We start from the raw sequence: 20,277 nt of genomic DNA, 5'->3' as shown, positions 1-20,277 counted from the left end.
AATAAGGGTCTAGTATCCAAAATACATAAAGAACTCTTACAACTCAATAACAAAAAGATAACCCAATTAAAAAATCAGCAAAGAACTTGAAGAAGCATTTCTCCACAGAAGATATTAAATGACCAATAAGTCATGAAAAGATGGTCAACATCATTAGTCATCAGGGAAATGTGAGCTAAAACCACAATAAAATACCACTTCACACCTACTAGGATGGCTATAATAAAATAAAATAAATACAGAAAATAGCAAGTGTTAGCAAAGATGTAGAGAAATTCAAATGCTTGTACATTTTTGATGGAGATATAAAATGGTACGGCCATTGTGGAAGATACTTTACAGGTTCCTCAAAATGTTAAACATGGAATTACCATATGACCCAGCAATTTCATGCCTAGAAAAATACCCAAAAGAATGGAAAACTGGTATTCAAACAAATACATGTATATGCATGTTCACAGCAGAACCATCCACAATAGATAAAGTTGGAAACAGCCCAAATGTCAATCAACAGACAAAGGCATAACCAAATTGTGCTATATACATATACTAGAATATTATTCAGCCATGAAAAGGAATGAAATACTGATACATGGTACAAGGTCAATGAACCTTTATGCTAAGTGAAAGAAGCCAGATGCAAAAGAGATCACGTTATATGACTCTCTTATATGAAATATCCAGAATAGATGGAAAACAGATTGGTGGTTTCCTGGGACTAGGGGGAGGAGAAAATGCAGAGCAATTGTTTTATGGGTATGTGGTTTCCTCTTGGGGTGATAAGAATGTTTTAAAACTAGACAGAAGTAGTGCCTGCACAACACTGTGAATGCACTAAAGATCAGTAAATTTTATTTTGTGGATTTCACCTGTATTTTTTAAAAAGTAGTATTTCCAGGAAGATGGCAGGCTAAAAAGACAAAGAATGTTCTTCTATCCCAGAAAAATAGCTAAAGGATAGGAAGAAACAGTCTGGAAAAAGTCTTCTAGAGTTTAGGACACCAGGGGAAAGCCGGACACTGTCCAGAACAGAGAAGGGCAAAGGAAAAAAAATCACCATGGCAAAACTGAGTTTAAAACCACAGCTGTATACTGTCTCAGTATCTGTACATCAGTTTCAGTAAATACGGTATATGTTAAAAGATTATTGCTGTGGAAGGGAAAATGTTTTATGTTGGATATGTGGGAGTACTGTGTATTGTATATGTGAATTACTGTGATCTAAAACTCTTGTGAAGATAAGCTTAATAATTAGAAAAAAGAAAAGAAAAAGATAGGATGTAGAATTTTTCCAAATTAATATGTATTCTATATCTAACCTTTAAACTCATCAATATATTCCATTTTACTATTAAGGGAACCTGGCAATATATTGGGCTTCACTTTTCAGGAAGTTTTGAATCACAGAGAGGTTCAACAATGGCAGTGGAGGAATACTGGTGTGGGATGTTATTGACAGGGGACACACGGTTGGCAGGGAGCTCTACAGGGCATATATCCAGGGTACATAAAAATGTTTGGATATTTTCATAGTGGAAACAATTAAAAACAACAACTGAGGGAGTGCTGAGTTCCTAGCCATGGGAGCTCTATCACAGTCCCTAAAGGAACAGAAACAATCCCCCAAGTGCAATGGCAAACACCAAAAAAGAATGAAGGTACAACAATGAGCCCCTGATACTAATGACTATGCTTGTGAGCCTGTGCACCTGAAATAAGAACAAGGCCTAGAGCAGCAGGGTGCCTAAGAGTTACCTCCTGAGAGCCTCCATGTTGCTCAAATGTGGCCAGTCTCGAAGCCAAACTCAGCATGTAAATTAGTTGCCTTCCCCCCAGCGTGGGACACGACTCCCGGGTATAAGCCTCCCTGGCACTGAGGGATTACTACCAAGTACCAGCTGATGATGTAACGAAAATAACCTTGAATAAAAGGCTCAACTCGGACCAGCAGAATATCTCTGTCTACATATAATAACAGGAGTTAAAAATGCTTTTTGACCTAAATCAAGGGGGAAATGGAAAGGACAAATGAGTTTATATTGCTATGAGTCTCTAAAAAAGAGCCGGGAGGTTATCAGAGGGGCTGCCCTTATGCACACCTGAGCAGAGTCCCAGAGACAGATAAAGTAGATACAACCCCAGGTATTGGTTCTTTTGAGTGCTACAGAGACCCACAGGTTTTATGGTCATGGCAGATGGAGTTCACTGCCATGTCAGTTGGCCCTTCTTTGGAGTTGGTGTTTCTGTGTGATGGAGCTGGACTCAGATGTTACTTTACCTGTTACTTTACCAGAATTGTAGTTGGTGCTGGGGTTTAGTATATACCCAGGGGATCTGAATCTCTGGACTGACCATATGATAGCCAGGCCCTGAGCCTCAACAGACTTCAGCTCCTACACTCTGGTTTATTGGACTTACCCCACTCAGCTAACATGGAGTTGAAGAAGGTCAACCACCACACCATGGAGCCAAGAGTGCCTACAACTGAAAGCAGGAGGACTGCATCCAGCATCCATGTGGAATCTAAGCCCCCTCTTGACATAGATGTGGAATGGACACAACCAATCCAAGGTCCACAGGATGGAAGAATAGAATATGGATTAGAGTGGACTTACTGATATTCTATTCATGAACTACTGTGATTAGTAATTGAAGAAAATGTGGCATTGGTGTGGAGAAAGTGGCCATGGTGGCTGCTGGGGGTAGGGAATGGGAAGAAGAGATGAGATGTGGAGGCATTTTCGGGACTTGGAGTTGTCCTGGGTGGTGCTGCAGGGACAACTACTAGACATTGTAGGCCCTCCCATGGCTCGCTGGATGGAATGTGGGAGAGTGTGGGCTATGATGTGGACCACTGACCATGAGGTGCAGCGATGCTCAGAGATGTATTCACCAAATGCAATGAATGTCTCATGATGATGGAGGAGAATGTTGCTAAGGGGGGAGTAGTCGGGTGAGGGGGGTGGGGGGTATATGGGGACCTCATATTTTTTTAATGTAATATTTAAAAAAATGAATAAAGACAAAAACAAAAAAACAAAAACCACAGTTGCAACAGCCAGCATCCTCCCCCACCCTATAGATGCTTTTGAATTCTCAGGCCACAGGGCCAGCAGCTACAGACAAAGGGGACTCCAGTGATCCAACTCCCCAGGAAAATGGAAAGAGAGGGACACAGCCTAAGGCTGACTCAGCTTTTGACCCACAAATTTGATCTGCTGTGTCCCATGAGCTCTTCCAGGCCAGGAGGGTCTGTGCCACTGTTTACCTTGGGAGCCAGCAAGGGACTAAAGAGAATGGACTGTCTCAGTCTCCCTCTCCACTGACCGGGACTGGTTGTTGAGGATGCAGAGGGGAGTGGAATTATTCCCTACCCAGGAAAAGGGAGGTTGGCTGCCAGCAAAGGTTGGAGAATTGCATCTGAGAAAGTGTGAACTATGAGGTTCTTAGCCTATAGGCAGGATCCTCTATCACACTGATCCAGTCACTGTTGCAGTGACCTCTTTGACCAGGCTTTGAACTGAGAGTCCTGCCAAAAAGCACCATTTGCTGCCATACCAAGGAAGTGCATGTGAGGAAATTAAAAGTAGGAAGCGGGTGTGGCTCGAGCAGTTGGGCACCCACTTACCACAGGGGAGGTCCCAGGTTTGGCTCCAAGTGCCTCCTAAAGAAGATTAAGGCAGCAAGTTGACATGACAGGCTGGCACGTTGAGCTGATTCAACAAGATGACATAACCAGATGACACAGTGAAGAAACAAAATAAGGGAACACGAGAGACACAACAAGCAGGGAGCAGATATGGCTCAAGCAACTGGGTACCTCTCTTCCACATGGGAGGTCCCAGGTTCAGTTTCTGGTGCCTCCTAAAAAGAAGACAAACAGACACAGCATACAACAAGCATACAGCGAGTGAAAACAGTGAGGGAGGGAGAAAAGAAGAAAATAAATCTTAAAAAAAAAGGTAAGAAATAGGCATTTTCTGGCCTTTACAGCTTCCCTCCCCAACACCCTTTGAAGCAGATCTGCCATATATTACTTGGTCCATGGCCTGGATTTGAGCAAATAACAGGAACAATCCTAAAGATCCAGAACAGGTTGAATCAAGAATCAAAGAATAGCAGTTAACAGCCTCCCACCACTAAATCCCTACAAAAGAGAGAAATTGAGCACTTGGGTAATCTCACCATCCTAAATCATATACCTGAACATCAGCAAAAAATTACAGGCCATACTAGGAAAATGGAAAAAATGGCCCATGAAAAGGAAAACATCAAAGGATCAGAAGAGGTACAGGATTTGAGACAACTAATCAATGAGATGCACACAAACTTCTAAAATCAAATTAATGAGTTGAAAGACAATATGGCTACAGAGATAAATGACATCAAGATAACACTGAGCAAGCACAAAGAAAATTTGAAAACCTGAAGAGAAAAGTAACAGAGCTCATGGGAATGAAAGACAAGATAGGTGAGATCAAAAACACCTTAGGAAAAAAACAAACACTTTAGAGGCATACAACACCAGACTCTAAATGACAGAAGAAAGAAAAGTGATACAGAAGACAGAACAGGTGCAATAGAAGAGAAAAAGAATGGAAAAAACTGAGCAGGGGCTCAGGGAATTGAGTGATAACATGAAACACAATATATGTGTCACGGAGAAGAGAAGGGAAGAGGGACAGAAAGAGTATTTGAGGAAATAGCAGCTGAAAATTTCCCAACTCTCATGAAAGAAATGAATTTACAGGTCCAAGAAGCATAGTGTACCCCCAATCAGAATAAATCCAAGTAGACCTACTCCAAAATTCATATTACTCAGAATGTCAAAAGTCAAAGATAAAGAAAAAATGCTGAGAGCAACAAGAAAGAAGCAAATCATCACATACAGGGGATGCCCAGTAAGACTTAGTGCGGATTTCTCATAAGAAACCATGGAGGAGAGAAAGTGGCATAATACAATTAGGATACTGAAAGAGAAAAACTGCCAGCTAAGAATTCTTTATCCAATAAAACTGTCCCTCAAATATGAAGGTGAGGGAAGCAGATTTGTCTCAACGGAAAGAGCATCCACCTACCATATGGGAGGTCCAGGGTTCAAACCCAGGGCCTCCTGACCCGTGTGGCGAGCTGGCCCATTCGCAGGGCTGATGCATGCAAGGAGTGCCGTGCCACAGAGGGGTGTCCCCCACATAAGGGAGCCCCACACGCAAGGAGTGCGCTCTTTAAGGAGAGCCACCCAGTGTGAAAAAAGTGGAGCCTGCCCAGAAGTGGCGCCGCACATATGGAGAGCTGATGCAGCAAGATGATGCAACAAAAAAAGACACAGATTCCTGGTGCCACTGACAAGAATACAAGTGGACACAAGAACACACAGCGAATGGACACAAAGAGCAGACAACTGGGGGGCTCAGGGAGGGGAGAGAAATAAATAAAAAATAAATCTTTAAAAATATATATATATGAAGGTGAGTTTAAAATACTCCCAAATGAACAGAAACTAAGAGAGTTAGTGAAAAAGAATTCACCTTTGCAGAAATATTAAATGGAGTCTTACCACCTGAAAGAAAAACATAGGAGAGAGAGGTTTGGAGGAGAGTATAGGAGAAAGAAAAGCTGAAAGGATAACCAAAAGAGTAAAAGGACAGACGAAAATAAGATTTGATATATGAAAACCAAGAATAAAATTGTGGAAGTAAATAATGCACTTACAGGAATATCATTGAATATGAATGGATTAAAACCCCTAATCAAAAGATTTAAGCTGACAGAAAATTTTTTAAAAAACATGAGCCATCCATATGCTGCCTACAAGAGACTTACCTTAGACCCAAACCAGCTGAAAGTGAAAGGTTGGGAAAAGATATTCAACGCAAACAGTAACCAAAAAAGAGCAGGGGTAGCTATACTAATATAGGACAAAACAGACTTTATATGAGAAAAAGTTATCAGAGATACAGAAGGCCATTATATATTAATAAAAAGGACAATCTGTCAGAAATAAATAACAGCTATAAATGTCTATGCACCTAACCAGGGTGCCCCAAAACACTTGAGGTAAACTCTGGCAAAACTGAAGGTAGAAATAGACATCTCTAAAATAATCGTTGGAGACTTCAACACACCATTCACATCATTAGATAGAACAACTAGATAGAACATCAACAAGGAAAGAGGGAACTTGAACAATATGATAAATGAGGTAGACCTAACAGACATACACAGAATGTTGCACCCAGACTCCAGTTATACATTCTTCTCAAGTGCTCATGGATCTTTCTCCAGGACAGACCACATGTTTGGTCACAAGGCAGGTCTCAATAAATATAAAAAGACTGAAATTATACAAAGCACCTTCTGAGATCATAATGGAATAAAACTGGAAATCAATAATAGACAGGAAAGAGGTAAATTCACAAATGTATGGAGGCAGAAGAATACACTCCTAAACAATCAGTGGGTCAAAGAAAACACTGTAAGTGAAATTAGTAAATATACTGAGATGAATTAAACGAGAACATGACTTATCAAAACTTATGGGAGGATGCAGATGTAGCTTAAGTGGTTGAGTGCTGGCTTCCCATACCTGGGAAGAAGGAAGAAGGAGGGAGGAGGGAGAAGGAAGACAACGACGACCTATGGGAGACAGCAAAAGCAGTGCCAAGAGGGACATTTATAGCCCTATACACTTAAAGAAGACAGACTAAAATCAAAGATATAACTGAACAACTGGAGAAACCAGAACAACAGCTAGCCATTCCCAAAGCAAGAAAGAGGAAAGAAATAATAAAGATTAGAATAGAATGGTGGGAAGTGGACTTGGCTCAAAGGGCAGAGCATCCGCCTACCACATGGGAGGTCCAAGGTTCAAACCCAGAACTTCCTTGACCCATGTGAAGCTGGCCCGCACACAGTGCTGATACACGCATGGAGTGCCATGCCACACAGGGGTATCCCCTGCGTAGGGGAACCCCAAGCGAAAGGAGTGCACCCCGTAAGGAGAGCCACCCAGTGCAAAAGGAAGTCCAGCCTGCCCAGGAGTGGTGCCACACACACAGAGAACTGATGCAGCAAGAAGATGCAACAAAAAGAGACGCAGATTCCCGGGCCACTGACAAATAGAAGCGGACACAGAAGAACACACAGCGAATGGACACAGAGAGCAGACAACTGGGGCAGGGGAGGGAGAGGGAGGGAAGAGAAAGTAAAAAAATAAATAAATAATAAATCTTAAAAAAAAAAAAGAACAGAATGGGAAGGGATGTGGATTGACTGATAGAGCGTTCGTCTACCATATGGAGAGTCCAGGTTCGATCCCCAGGGCCTCCTGACCCGTGTGGAGCTGGCCCACATGTAGTGCTGCCTGGTGCAAGGAGTGCCATGCCACACAGGGGCACCCCACGTAGGGGTGCCCCATGTGCAAGGAGTGTGCCCCACAAGGAGAGCTACCCCACGTGAAAAAAAGTGCAGCCTGCCCATGAGTGGCACCGCACACACGGAAAGCTGATGCAGCAAGATGATGCAATAAAAAAGAGACAGTTTCCCAGTGCGACTGGATAATATAAGTGGATGCAGAAGAACACAAGCAAATGGACACAGAGAGGAGACAGTGGGGGGAAGGGGCAAGAAATAAATTAAATCTTAAAAAAAAAAAAAGAATAGAAATAAATGAAATGGAGAACAAAAAAAATCATTAGAGAAAATCAACAAAACCAAAAGCAGGTTCTTTGAGATCAATAAAATTGACAAACCCTCGGAATAACAATGGAAAAATGAGAGAAGCTGCAAATAAATAAAATTAGAAATGAAAGAGGCAAAGTTATGACAGACCCCACAGAAATAAAAAGGATCATAAGAGGGTATTTTGAGAAACTGTATGCCAACAAACTAGATGACCTAGACAAAATGAACAAATCCCTAAAACACACAACAACCTACACTGATGCTAGAAGAAATACAAGAACTTAACAAAGTAATCACATCTAAAGAGATTGAATCTGTCATAAAAAATCTCCCAAAAAAGACAAGTCCAGGACCAGAGAGCTTCACAGGTGAATTCTACCAAGCATTTCAAGAAGAATTAACAACAATTCTGTTTTAACTCTTCAAAAAAATTGAACAGTAGAGAAAATTACCCAACACATTTTATGAAGCCAACATCACCCTAATTACCAAAGCCAGATAGAGACACTTCAAGAGGGAAGCGGATGTGGCTCAAGCGATTGCGCTCCCACCTACCACAGGGAGGTCCTGGGTTTGGTCCCCAGTGCCTCCTGGAGAAGACAAGCAAGACAGCGAGATGGCACAATAGGCTGGTATGGCAAGCTGACACAACAAGGAGATACAAAGAAGAAACACAATGAGAGACACAACAAAGCAGATGGTGGAGGTGGCTTAAGCAAATTGAGAGCCTCTTTCCCAAATACAAGGTCCCAGGTTCAGTTCCCAGTGCGTCCTAAAGAAATGATGAGCAGATACAGAGCACACAACAAATGGACACAGAGCAGAGAGCAAGTGCAAACAACGAGAGGGAAGGGTATGAATAAATAAATAAAAATAAAAAAATTAAAAAAGACACTGCAAGAGAAGAAAATTACAGACCAATCTCTATAATGAACATAGATGCAAAAATTCTCAATGAAATACCTGCAAATAGAATCCAACAGTATATCAAAAACTTATACATCACAACCAAGTGGGCTTTATTCCTGGTATGCAAGGGTGATTCAACATAAGAAAATCAATTAACATAATACATTACATTAACAAACTGAAGGAAAAAAAACACATGATCACCTCAACTGATACAGAAAACACATTCGACAAACTTCAGCATCCTTTCTTGATAAAAACACTTCGAACAATAGGAATAGAAGGAAAATTCCTCAGTATGATATAGGGCTATAAGAAAACACACAGCCAACATCGTACTCAATGGGGAAAGGTTGAAAGCTTTCCCTTTAAGACCGGGAACAAGACAAGGACACCCACTTCAACCTTGTACTACAAGTTCTAGCTACAGCAATAAGACAAGAAAAAAAAGGCATCCAAATATGAAAAGAAGTAAAACTATTTGTGGATGACATGATTCTATATTTAGAAAATACTGGAATGTCTACAATAAAGCTACTTGACCTAATAAATGAGTTTAGCAAAGTGGCAAGATATAAGATCAACTTGCAAAAATGTTTTTGTACACTAGTATTGAACAATCTGTGGAGGAAATCAGAAAAAAAAAAATTCCATTTACAATAGCAACAAAAAGACCCAAATACCTAGCAATCAATTTAGCCTAAGAAGGACCTATATGTACAAAACTACAAAACAATGCTAAAAGAAATCAATGAAGACATAAACAAATGGAAAGATATTCTGTGTTCATGGACTAGAAGACTAAGTATCAGGAAGATGTTAATCCTACCCAAACTGATTTATAGATTCAATGCAATACCAATCAAAATTCCAACAGTCTACTTTACAGAAACAGAAAAGGCAATTATCAAACTTATTTGGAAGGGAAACTTACCCAAATAGCATTCTAGAAAACAACAGCAAATGTGGGAAGAATATCACCGCCTGACCTTGAAATATATTACAATGCTACAGCAATCCAACAGCATGGTATTGACATAAAGGTAAGACACACTGATACATGGAACAAAATTGAGAATCAGAAATAAACCCTCAACTCTACAGCCAACTTGTTTTTGACAAACCTACCAAGTCCATGTTGACGGGACAAAACAGGCTCTTCAACAAATGGTGCTGGAAAAACTAGATATCCATAACCAAAAGAATGAAAGAAGACGCCTATCTCACTCCCTATACAATAATCAACTCAAAATGGATCAAAGATCTAAATATAGAAGCTAGGACCATAAAACTACTAGAAGAAAATGGTAGGGAAAAGTTATTAAAGAGCTTGGTAGGTGGTGGTTTCTTTGACCTTACACCCAAAGCACAACAACAAAAGGAAAAACAGATAAATGGAACCTCCTTAAAAGTAAACAGTTTTTGTACCTCATAGGACTTTGCTGAAAGGATGAAAAGGCAGCTGACTCAATGGAAGAAAATATTTGGAAATCACATGTATGATACTATCCATGATATGTAAAAGAGATGCTACAACTCAACAATAAAAAGACAAATGACCCAATTTAAAAAATGGGCAAAAAAACACCCACTCTCCAGTTCATCAGACTCACCCAGGACAGCGAACAAAAGGATGATGATGGACAACGCCCAACCCAAGAAGTAATGAGTACCTTCAAATGCACACAAGACAGTTCCATCCATCTGCCCCATGGGATCTAAGCACACTCTCAATTCAAAGCAGAGTGGGTATCAGCATTCCAAAATCCTCAAGTTAAAGGAATGAACAAACCTAACAGGGGAATGCAACTATGGATTAAAGTAGACATATTACTTTAGCAATGAAAAAACACAATATTCATATAAAGACAGTGGTTACCAGAGACTCTGAGGGGAGGGAGAGGGAAATAGGTGTAACAGGCTATTTTTGAGACACTGGAATCATTCTGCTGGATCTTACAATAACAGGTATCAGCCATTACACATTTTGTCAAAACCTATAAAATTGTGTGGTACAAAGTATAAAACATAATGTAAACTATAGACCATGGTTAGTCGCAATGCTTCAATATATATTCATTAATTGTAACAAATGTACCACACTAATGAAAGATGTTGTTAAAGGTGGAATGTGTAGGAGGAGGAGGAGGAGGTAGGGTATATGGTAATGCCCTGTATTTTCCATGTAACATGTATGTAATCTAAAGCTCCTTTAAAAATAAAGACAAAAATTTTTTTTAAATGGGCAAAAGACTTGAATAGTCCATTGATCAAAGATAGAAATGGCACACACACAAAAAACACATGAAAGATGTTCAACATCACTAGCAATTAGGGAAATGCAAATCAAAGCTACAGTGATATATCATTTCACACCTACCAGAATGACTACTACGAAAAAGACAAAGAACTACAAGTTTAGAGAGGATGTGGCCAGATAGGAATGCTTATTCACTGTTGGTGTGAATGCAGAATGGTACAGTCACTGCGAAGGACTGATGGCAGTTCCTAAGGTTTAGAAATGGTTCTAAAATTTTTTGTGGTGATGAATGCACAACATTGTGATCATACTAAAAGCTACTGATAATACACTTTGGATAGATGGTATGGTATGTAAATATATCTCAATAAAACTGCTTAATAAATAATTGTGTAAGAACAGCCAGAAATAGCAGCTAGTACAGCAGGGGAAGCGTAAAGAGATTGAGAGGTGAAGAATTTTGTCTGTTTAATGAAAATGCTGTAATAATGACTGAAGAGATGAATGTACAACTATATGTTTATACCAAATACCACTGATTGTACACTTTGGATGCCTTAATATGTATCAATAAAATTGATTTGTTCATAAAAAGAAAAAAGAAGTAATGCTCCTCATTACTTCCCAAGAATAGGAAATACGAGTGGGATTTTGTAAAACGAAATTATGACAAAGTATGGAAATGATTTTATATGCCAGGAGAAGGAAAAAAGATAATTTAAGTAACTGACTCTTCACCTTCCTATTACTCACAGTTAGTGGAACCACCCTTCTTCTAGTCAGCAAGGGTCTATTTGAGATTCTTCTGACTTTTCTTTCCTTCATTCTCTTTCCCAAGCCCCTATCAATCATCAGATCTTAGCCATTTACTTTCTGTCTAACCACTTCCAGAATTAAATTTCTTGTGTAAAGCCACACAAATCACCAAGGTAAAAAGATGGGCATGTGTGTATAAAGTAGGTAAAGAATTGCATTGTAATGAACAGTTCCGGGACAACAAAGGGCTGACTGAGTAATTTCAAACCAACTCTGAATTCTATGACCTATGTCATCTTCCACTAAAGGTAAAAGGTAAAAGAGAAGGAGGCATTGAACCCTTCTGACATTACAGTATCACTGCTTCTATTGCCTAAAAAAGGAAAATGTATAAAATGCAAATTCTCAAGTTGGGCCTGTTATTAAAATCTCACAATAAAAAAGGAAAAAAAAATTTTTTTGTGCTCCCTATATGTAAAATAGAGAAGAAAAATGTTCAGTTTGTAAGGCAGCACAAGAGCCCAGGAGCTCAAGGAATGTAGCCCTAGGGTTAGAAAAAGAGAAGGTACTACCAAATCAAAGCTACTAAAGTTCACTTCATGCTCTGGAGATGTGGTCTACCTCAAAGCTGAAGGAACTTTTGCTTCATCAAACTCTTCAGAGACCTTTCCAGTGCCCAACAGTTATCCTATTACCAGATGTGTGACCTTAGAAAATTTTTAGTTCCCTCATCTGTAAAGTGGAGATTCAGTCATTCATTCATTCATTCATTCAATAAATACTTAAATGAGTGCTACCACATGCCAGGCACTATTCTAGGCACGGGGATATAGCAGGGAACAAAAATAATTTCCTGCTTTCATGAAGTTTATAATCAGTGTGTGTGGGAACTGGCAGTGGAAAGAATAGATGATAATAAAATGAACTGTTATATATTTATGAATGATATTTTTCTATGGAGAAAAATAAAACAGGTAAGAAGGACAAGGAGTGCAGGGCTGAGGGATTCAAATTTTAAAAAGAAGGGTTAGGTAATAAAATAAACATCCTCACAGAGTTGTAAGAATAGAACAACTTTAAATGTAAAAAGAAGTTCAAATAGTACCTGGTACATAGTAAGCACTAAAGAAGTGTTAGCTATTATTGTGGCTGTTACTTTTATTATCATTATTCTTTAGTTATTCTCAAAGATACGGGAATTCTGGAAAACCTTAGAAACCCTTAGAGCCAAAGTAGATACAACCCTAGATACTGGTTCTCCTGAAAGCTACAGAGATCCACAGGGTATATGGTTATGGCAGATGGATTTGGAGTTCTATGCCATGTCAGAGGGCCCTACTTTGGGCATACTTCCCAGTGTGATAGAGCTGGACTCAGATGTGACTTTTCTACACATGCCTCTTCTGTCACTTTTACTGAACCTGTGGTTGGCGCTGGGGATGGTGCATACTTAGGAGACTTGAATCTCTGGACTGCCCATGTACCAACTGGGCCCTGAGCCTCAGCAGAGTGGCAACTCCTACTCTCTTGTTCATTGGTCTTACCCAGGTCAGCTAACAGGGCGGTGAAGACGGTCAACCACCACACTAGGGAATCAAGAGTGCCTACAACTGCAAGCAGAGGAATTGCATCCACCACCGATGTGGAATCTAAGGCCCCTCTTAATCTAGAGGTAGCGAGGACATCACCATCCCAGGGTCCACAGAATGGAGAAATAAAATATGGACTAGAGTGGATTTACCAATATTCTACTATAAAACTATTGTGACTAGTAATAGAAGAAATTTTAGCATCAAGGTGGAGAACGTGGCCACAGTAGTTGCTGAGGATAAGGAAAGGGAAGAGATGTGATGTGGGGGCATTTCTGAGATTTTGAATTGTCCTAAATGATATAGCAGGGTCAGATGCTGCACTTTATATATCCTGCCATAACCCACTGAATGTACTGGGGGACAGTGTGAACTACAGGGTAAACTATTATCTATGTAGTGCGGCAGTGCCCCAAAATGTGTTCACAGCGTGCGATGAGTGTGCCACAATGATGAGGGAGGTTGTAGGTGTGGGAGGAGGAGGGGGATACGGGAACCTCTTATATTTTTTAATGTAAAATTTTTTGTGATATATATATATATATTCAAAAAAATACAATTTACAAAAATGATGAGGTAGGGGGTGGGGAGTGGGTTATATGGGAACCTCTTATGTTTTTTGTTTTTTTATGTTTTTCAATGTAACGTTCCTTGTGATCTATTAACTTTAATAATAATATAAAAAATAAAGCCTGGCTAAATAAAAAAAAGAAACCCTTAGATTCTATGAATTCACAATTAGAATTTTACCTGTAAATCTGTAAGCTGAATTTCTTGCATTCCAAATCATTGCCTGTTCACTCCAGCTCCCCCTGCAGACAGGGAAACTAATTCTTATATGCTTTTGCAGGTATTTTGAGAATTACCTATCTGCAAGACTCTCCAAAAAAGACATGTAAACGCAAAGTAGGGCTTCTATTTTACAGTAAACCAAGGTGATCCTCTTTGATGCTTCACTTTAGGGGCTATATTACCACAGAGGTCAGGCAACCAGCTGATGAAATTAAATAAGATAATGCCTTCACCTGATGGTGAAAAAAAAAAACCTAGCTCATATCCCCAGCTCCCACCATCACCAAAGCAATGGAGGTTGAAAGCTGGCTACCTAGCATCAATACTTTCTTGCCCCTTTTCTTTTCCTGCCCTCATTCTACTATTCTGTGACATGTCTTCCCCCATTTTTCCCCCAAGGATATGCTAGATTTATATTCTAAACAATTCCCTAACAAGATAAACCTGACACCTCAAGAACTTATCTCCCCTGTAATTTGCCCTAGGTGCTAAATTCTTCTGGGAATGGCCCTATTCTAAACAAATCTTTACTTTAAACTTTTTTTTTTAAGATTTATTTTTTTCAATTTCTCTCCCCTTCCCCGCCCCCCCCCCCAGGTTGTCTGTTCTCTGTGTCCATTCGCTGTGTGTTCTTCTGTGTCCGCCTGTATTCTTGTCAGTGGTACCTGGAATCCATGTCTCTTTTTGTTGCATCATCTTGCTGCATCAGCTCTCCATGTGTGTGGCGCCATTCCTAGGCAGGCTGCACTTTTTTTGTGCTCGGCGGTTCTCCTTACAGGGCGCATTCCTTGTGCATGGGGCTCCTCTACACAGTAGACACTCTTGCGTGGCATACACTCCTCGTGCACATCAGCACTACGTGTGGGCCAGCTCATCACACAGGTCATGAGGCCCTGGGTTTGAACCTTGGTCCCATGTGGTAGGCAGACGCCCTAACCGTTTGGCCAAATCCGATTAACGGTAGGGAATAGCACTTCCTGGCCGTTTGAAGACTAAGCAGAAAATCACTGCGGATTGATTATGTAGTTACAAAATTTTCTTAAATGACTAGAGCTTTCAAAAGTACAGTCCAGGGCTAGCAGACATGCAGCACAAAAGTTTTTTATATAGAATTCCAATCTTCATTCAGCACCAGCCTTCCAAGGCAAGTTATTTATTAACTTTTCTGAGCCCCATTTCTTCCCCTATAATTTTACCAGGAAAATTAAGAAAAATCTCAGTGTTGCTATTCAATAAATGTTCATTTCCTCATACCAAACAGGAATGTTATAACACTTTTCTATCTCAAAATAATATGGTTAAGACATCAAAAGATATCATAAATCCTGAAAATAATGCAAAGGTAGGACATTTTTATTACTATCATTTTGTGCTCCTTATCAATCAACTTGAAGTTTTAAAACAGGTTTAAAACAGAGGACTTTAATGCAGTGAACAGGCGATGGAAGAAATGAGAGGCCCAACAAGGAAAAGTGAGACAAACCAGAGGAAAGTATGAGCAGAAAGCCCTTACCAACCTCTGGGCTGGGGGGATAATCAAAGAGATGAGTTGCTACCAGTGTAAGGGCTGAATTATCAGGAGGAAGATGAAGAGGAAGATGAAGACACAAGATAGGCCTGACTATGGGAGCAGGGGCAACAGAAGAGATGCTGCCAGAGAGCACCCCCCATTCCCCACTTCCCCAATTCCTCCAGAGGAAGGAGAAAACTCCCCTGGCTTCTACTTCCTCCTGCCAGTTCCTCCCACTCACTAATCCAGCCAGTAGGTTCTAGCAGGAGCCTGGGAAGGAAAGGAGCCTGCAAGGGTCAATATACAATACAAAGCAGTGAAAGGAAGTATGAGGAATGCATTTAAGGGCAAACAGGCCTCAGATCAGCAAGAACATTAACTCCAACAGAATCATTAATGAAGATGAAGTAGGAGAAGACAGGTTGAATCAAAACTGACTGGCCCAAAGATACAAACTAGAAGCTGGCTTTTTTAAAAAATTAAATGGGGCTATACAATTTATTTGCTTCTCTTGAGCTTATAATGGGATAAGGAAGGAAAAAAAGTCAGATAAAAGATCAGTTAATTATTGTTTACTGTATATACTAGATTTAAAATTATTTTACTTTCTCAAATCAATACTTATTTCATTTTTAAGTGTACTCTGTATATATATTCCATATATATTTTATATATGGCATATGTATGTGTCTGTATATATGTGTAAAGTGTTTTCTCTCCTATTATTCAAGTGAATGTTCCCATGAGGCCACTGAGTAAAGCAATTCAAGGACTAGTCCCAAGTTACAGAAGAGGAAACTGAGCCCCTAGAAGTTAAGTGATTTGTTCACATTCAACAGCTAGTTAATGGAAGAAGATAGGAGTATATCAAAGATCTTCAAGGTTACTCATTACTATACCAAGTTTCTGCGTATTATAAAAGACTTGCTAACTTTAAAATGTAATTTTTGGGGGAGCAGATGTAGCTCCAAGTGGTTGAGTGCCTGCATCCCAGGTTTGATCCTGGTACTTCCTAAAAACAAATGAAAAAAAAAACTTTCAATGAGGAGCAGATGTAGCTCAATAGTTAAGTGACTGTTTCCCATGTACGAGGTGCTGGGTTCAATCTCGAGTACCTCCTTAAAAAAAATGTAATTTTTGAGTGATCAATAAGTCATTAACTTATTAATGCAAAATTAATAATTTCAATGTTTTTCTATTATTTAAAAGGTTGAACAGAATTTTTTAAATTTATAGTAATGTTTTCAAATAGTTTTTAAAAATAACCAGGTTTTTTTTTAAGATACACATTTATTGTAAAACAAGATGCAAATGGTCCAGAGGGTATTAAATAAAAAACCCTCCCAAGCCTCTCCTTCACCTGAGGTAAAGAGTTTCTTGAGTATTTCTATGTATTTTCTATGCATTTATAAGCATATAGGCACGTGTGTGTTTATACACCTCTATTTTACATAAGGAAATTATACTAAAGATATTTGGAAAATTACATGGTATTATCTCTTAAACCTAAATATGTCCTTCCCTATGACTCAGCAATCCTACTACTAGACACATATATGTACCAAAAAGCATGTAAAAGCTCTTCTTGATGGCACTATTCATAGTATCCCCAAATGAAAATAACTCAAATGTCCATCAAGCCAACATCCAATGAGACATGACCTTGTAGGCTGTAGCCACCCCAGGTACAACTGGCTCCTGCACAGGTGGCTTTTGGTGACACAGCCTGCCAGTGGCTGCTCCTCAATGGATGCTAAAGCCAGAGGCTGGGCAGGGGAGGCACGGCTGGGCTGGTGAGAAGGCACCAGCACAAGGAGGAGGCAGCCACTGAGCCTGCCAGCACCAGCTCAGAACAGCTCAGAAGATAAAAAAACAGTCCAGTTTATAAACTTTTCATGCAATTTAGGATCTCATAGCTTTATTGAGTGATTTATGAATAAGGCAACATTTCATTCAGAAGATAGGAGAGAGCTCTGCCGTGAGAATATAAAGGGGAAGAATATAGGGCAGCTGCAAAAGCAAGCAAGGAAATGTTCGGATTAGCTGATATTAAATTTCCATTTGACATGGCGGAGTCTTACAGAGTGGGGAACAGGTATATATCACTTAGTATGGAACTTCCAATCTGATAAGCTATCTCTACTGGACCAAAACTGGTTTATCTCCAGGTGAGAGTGACAAGCTATCACTGATGAGGAGGACGGCACTGTCGTTTGGACTAACAGACACATGGACTAACAGGCTGCCATGTATTTTTGACAAAATCTATGAAAATATGACCGTTGAAGAACATGATTCAGTGGTCAAAGCCAGACTGTACAGTGATGTGAGCAAGAACTCCTAAACTAGGATTATTTTAATGAAATTTTATCTAATTTTTATGTATTTTTTTAGATGTATTATTTCTCTTCCCCACCCCCCACCCCAGTTGTCTGCTCTCTGTGTCCATTCACTGCTCATTCTTCTGTGTCTGCTTGTATTCCTGTCAGTGGCACTGGGAGCCTGTGTCTCCTCTTGTTGCATCATCCTGCTGTGTCAGCTCTCCGTGTGTGCAGGCTCACTCCCGGGCAGGCTGCACTTTCCTTGCGCAGGGCAGCTCTCCTTACATGGCACACTCCTTGCACATGGGGGTCTCCTACGTAGGAGACACCCATCTGGCAGGGCACTCCTTGCGCGCATCAGCACTGCACATGGGCCCGCTCCACGTGGGTCAAGGAAGCCTGGGGTTTAAATCCTGGACCTCCCATATGGTAGACGGACGCCCTATCCATTGAGCCAAATCTGCTTCCTTAATTTTTAAATTATTATTTCTTAATATAATTATATGAGAACATGGATGGATTTATTATTAGAATTAGCTTTATTATTTTAATTCATCTTATAAAATGACTTAATTTTGTAGTTCTGAAAATATGCAATCTTGTCAACCAAATATTAGAAAATAGTTAATGTGACATTACATATTTTACATTTGTTTACCTTACAAAATGTTTTCACATAAATCTTACATCTGCTTACCAATACCAATTTGATCTAGACGAAGGCAGGGATCTAAAACAGTTTGTCTAGGGCCATATAACTAACTAGAAGATCTGGTACTAGAAGCTACACATTGTCACTACCAGTTAAACATTCAGATTGAAACTGGAGAAATTATGAATATTTTATTTATAGCAGTAATTAAATATGAATGTATATGGATAAAAATATTTAATTGCTCAGTGAACAATTTCAAAGACAATTAATAAACTAATTTCAAAGAGGATTATTAACCTTACAAAGAAATATTTCAAAATTTGATTCATTGAAAAGTGTAAGTTTGAACACAGGCATTAAAACACTATAAGGAAATGGATGTGGCTCAAGGGATTGTGCTTCTGCCTCCCATGTGGGAGGACCTGGGTTCGATCTCTGGGAACTCCTATTAAAAAAAAACAAAAAGCATGTCCATGTGGTGAGCCAGTGCCCATGCAAGTAAGTCACACAGCAAGGTGATGACACAACAAAAGAGAGATGAAGGGGAGAGTCAATGTGAGGCACAACAGAAATCAGGAACTGAGGTGGCGCAAGTGACAGGGAACCTTCTCTCCACATCAGAGGTCCCAAGGATCAAATCCCAGTGAATCCTAGAGGAGAAAAATGAGAAGAAAAGACAAAGAGAGAACTAGATACAGAAGATCACTTAGTGAATGGACACAGCAAAAAACAGCAGGGCGGAGCAGGGGAGGGGAAAAAAACACTATAAAAGAAGTTTGGAGAGCAGATGTGGCTCAAGCAATTGGGCACCCACCTCCCACATGGGAGGTCCTGGGTTCAGTTCCCAGTGCCTCCTAAAGACAAGTAGACACCACAACGAGCAGATGCCACAACCAGGAGACACTGCAATCACTGCAATGAATAGACACTGCAATGAGCAAATGCCACAACCAGCAGGGTGGAAGTGGCTCAAGCAGTTGGGCACTGGTCTACCACATGGGAGGGTCTTGGATTCAGTTCCCGGGGCCTCCTAACAAAAGAAGACAGAGCAGACAACAAGCAGACAGACAAGGGAGCCACCGGGGGAGGGGAGGGTAAAAATTTTAAAAAATAAAAGAAGTTTGATCTCTGTGTTGACAAAACTGGAGGAATAAACTAAAAATTAGATGTCAAAAAAAGGAGTATAATGAATAAATTGTGGTACAGAACCACAAGGGAATACTACATAACAATGGAGAGACGGAAAAAAAATACAGTTCATATGCAACCACATGGATAATTTTAAGCAAAAAAAGCCAAATATAAAAGGGTACATACAGTATATATTCTTCCATTTATATTAAGTTTGAAAGCGGGTAAAACTATTCTATATGACAGACATTAGAAGCAAGTAACCACCTTTGAGAGGGGTGGTTAATGACTAAGAAGGGGCTTTAGGGAGGCCTCTGGGATGCTGGTGATGTTTTATATTTTATTTTATTCTAGGTGGTGATTACAAAGGTAGGTTCACTGTATAAAAATTTATGGAGTAGTACACTGAAGATGTGTGCACTCTTCTGTATATATGTTGTATTTCAATAAAAATGCATCAAAAATTGCTAAGAGCCAAATTAAACACCCCCTCATCCAAAATAATTAATTTCTGCAATACCAATATGATAAGAAATACAACCCCAGGAAGCTGACACACAATTCAGTCTGGATTAAGTGTTGTAGATAAGAACAAAAGGAAAGCAGACTTGGCCCAATGGAAAGGGCGTCCGCCTATCACATGGGAGGTCCGCAGTTCAAACCCCGGGCCT

At 39.8% G+C, this 20,277-nt stretch overlaps 1 protein-coding gene across 4 annotated transcripts in view; it reads right to left on the bottom strand.

The window, feature by feature from the left end:
* The window catches only part of BBS4 (Bardet-Biedl syndrome 4), a 69,157-nt gene that overhangs the window by 23,000 nt on the left and 25,880 nt on the right, over nucleotides 1-20,277 (bottom strand). For 2 of the 4 annotated variants that reach the window (XM_023590311.3, XM_058294460.2), the window contains exon 3: nucleotides 13,948-14,009. The exons of the other annotated variants lie outside the window; for them this stretch is intronic. In XM_023590311.3, coding sequence (XP_023446079.2) covers nucleotides 13,948-13,987 — 40 coding nt within the window. In that variant the 5' untranslated portion in view covers nucleotides 13,988-14,009. The remainder of the gene's footprint in view (nucleotides 1-13,947; nucleotides 14,010-20,277) is intronic. 4 annotated transcript variants of the gene reach the window in all.

Source organism: Dasypus novemcinctus, chromosome 3 (assembly GCF_030445035.2).
Source record: "Dasypus novemcinctus isolate mDasNov1 chromosome 3, mDasNov1.1.hap2, whole genome shotgun sequence".
Lineage (NCBI taxonomy): Eukaryota > Metazoa > Chordata > Mammalia > Cingulata > Dasypodidae > Dasypus > Dasypus novemcinctus.
Note: the sequence above shows the minus strand (reverse complement) of the source record. Positions and strands in the feature narration are given on the sequence as shown.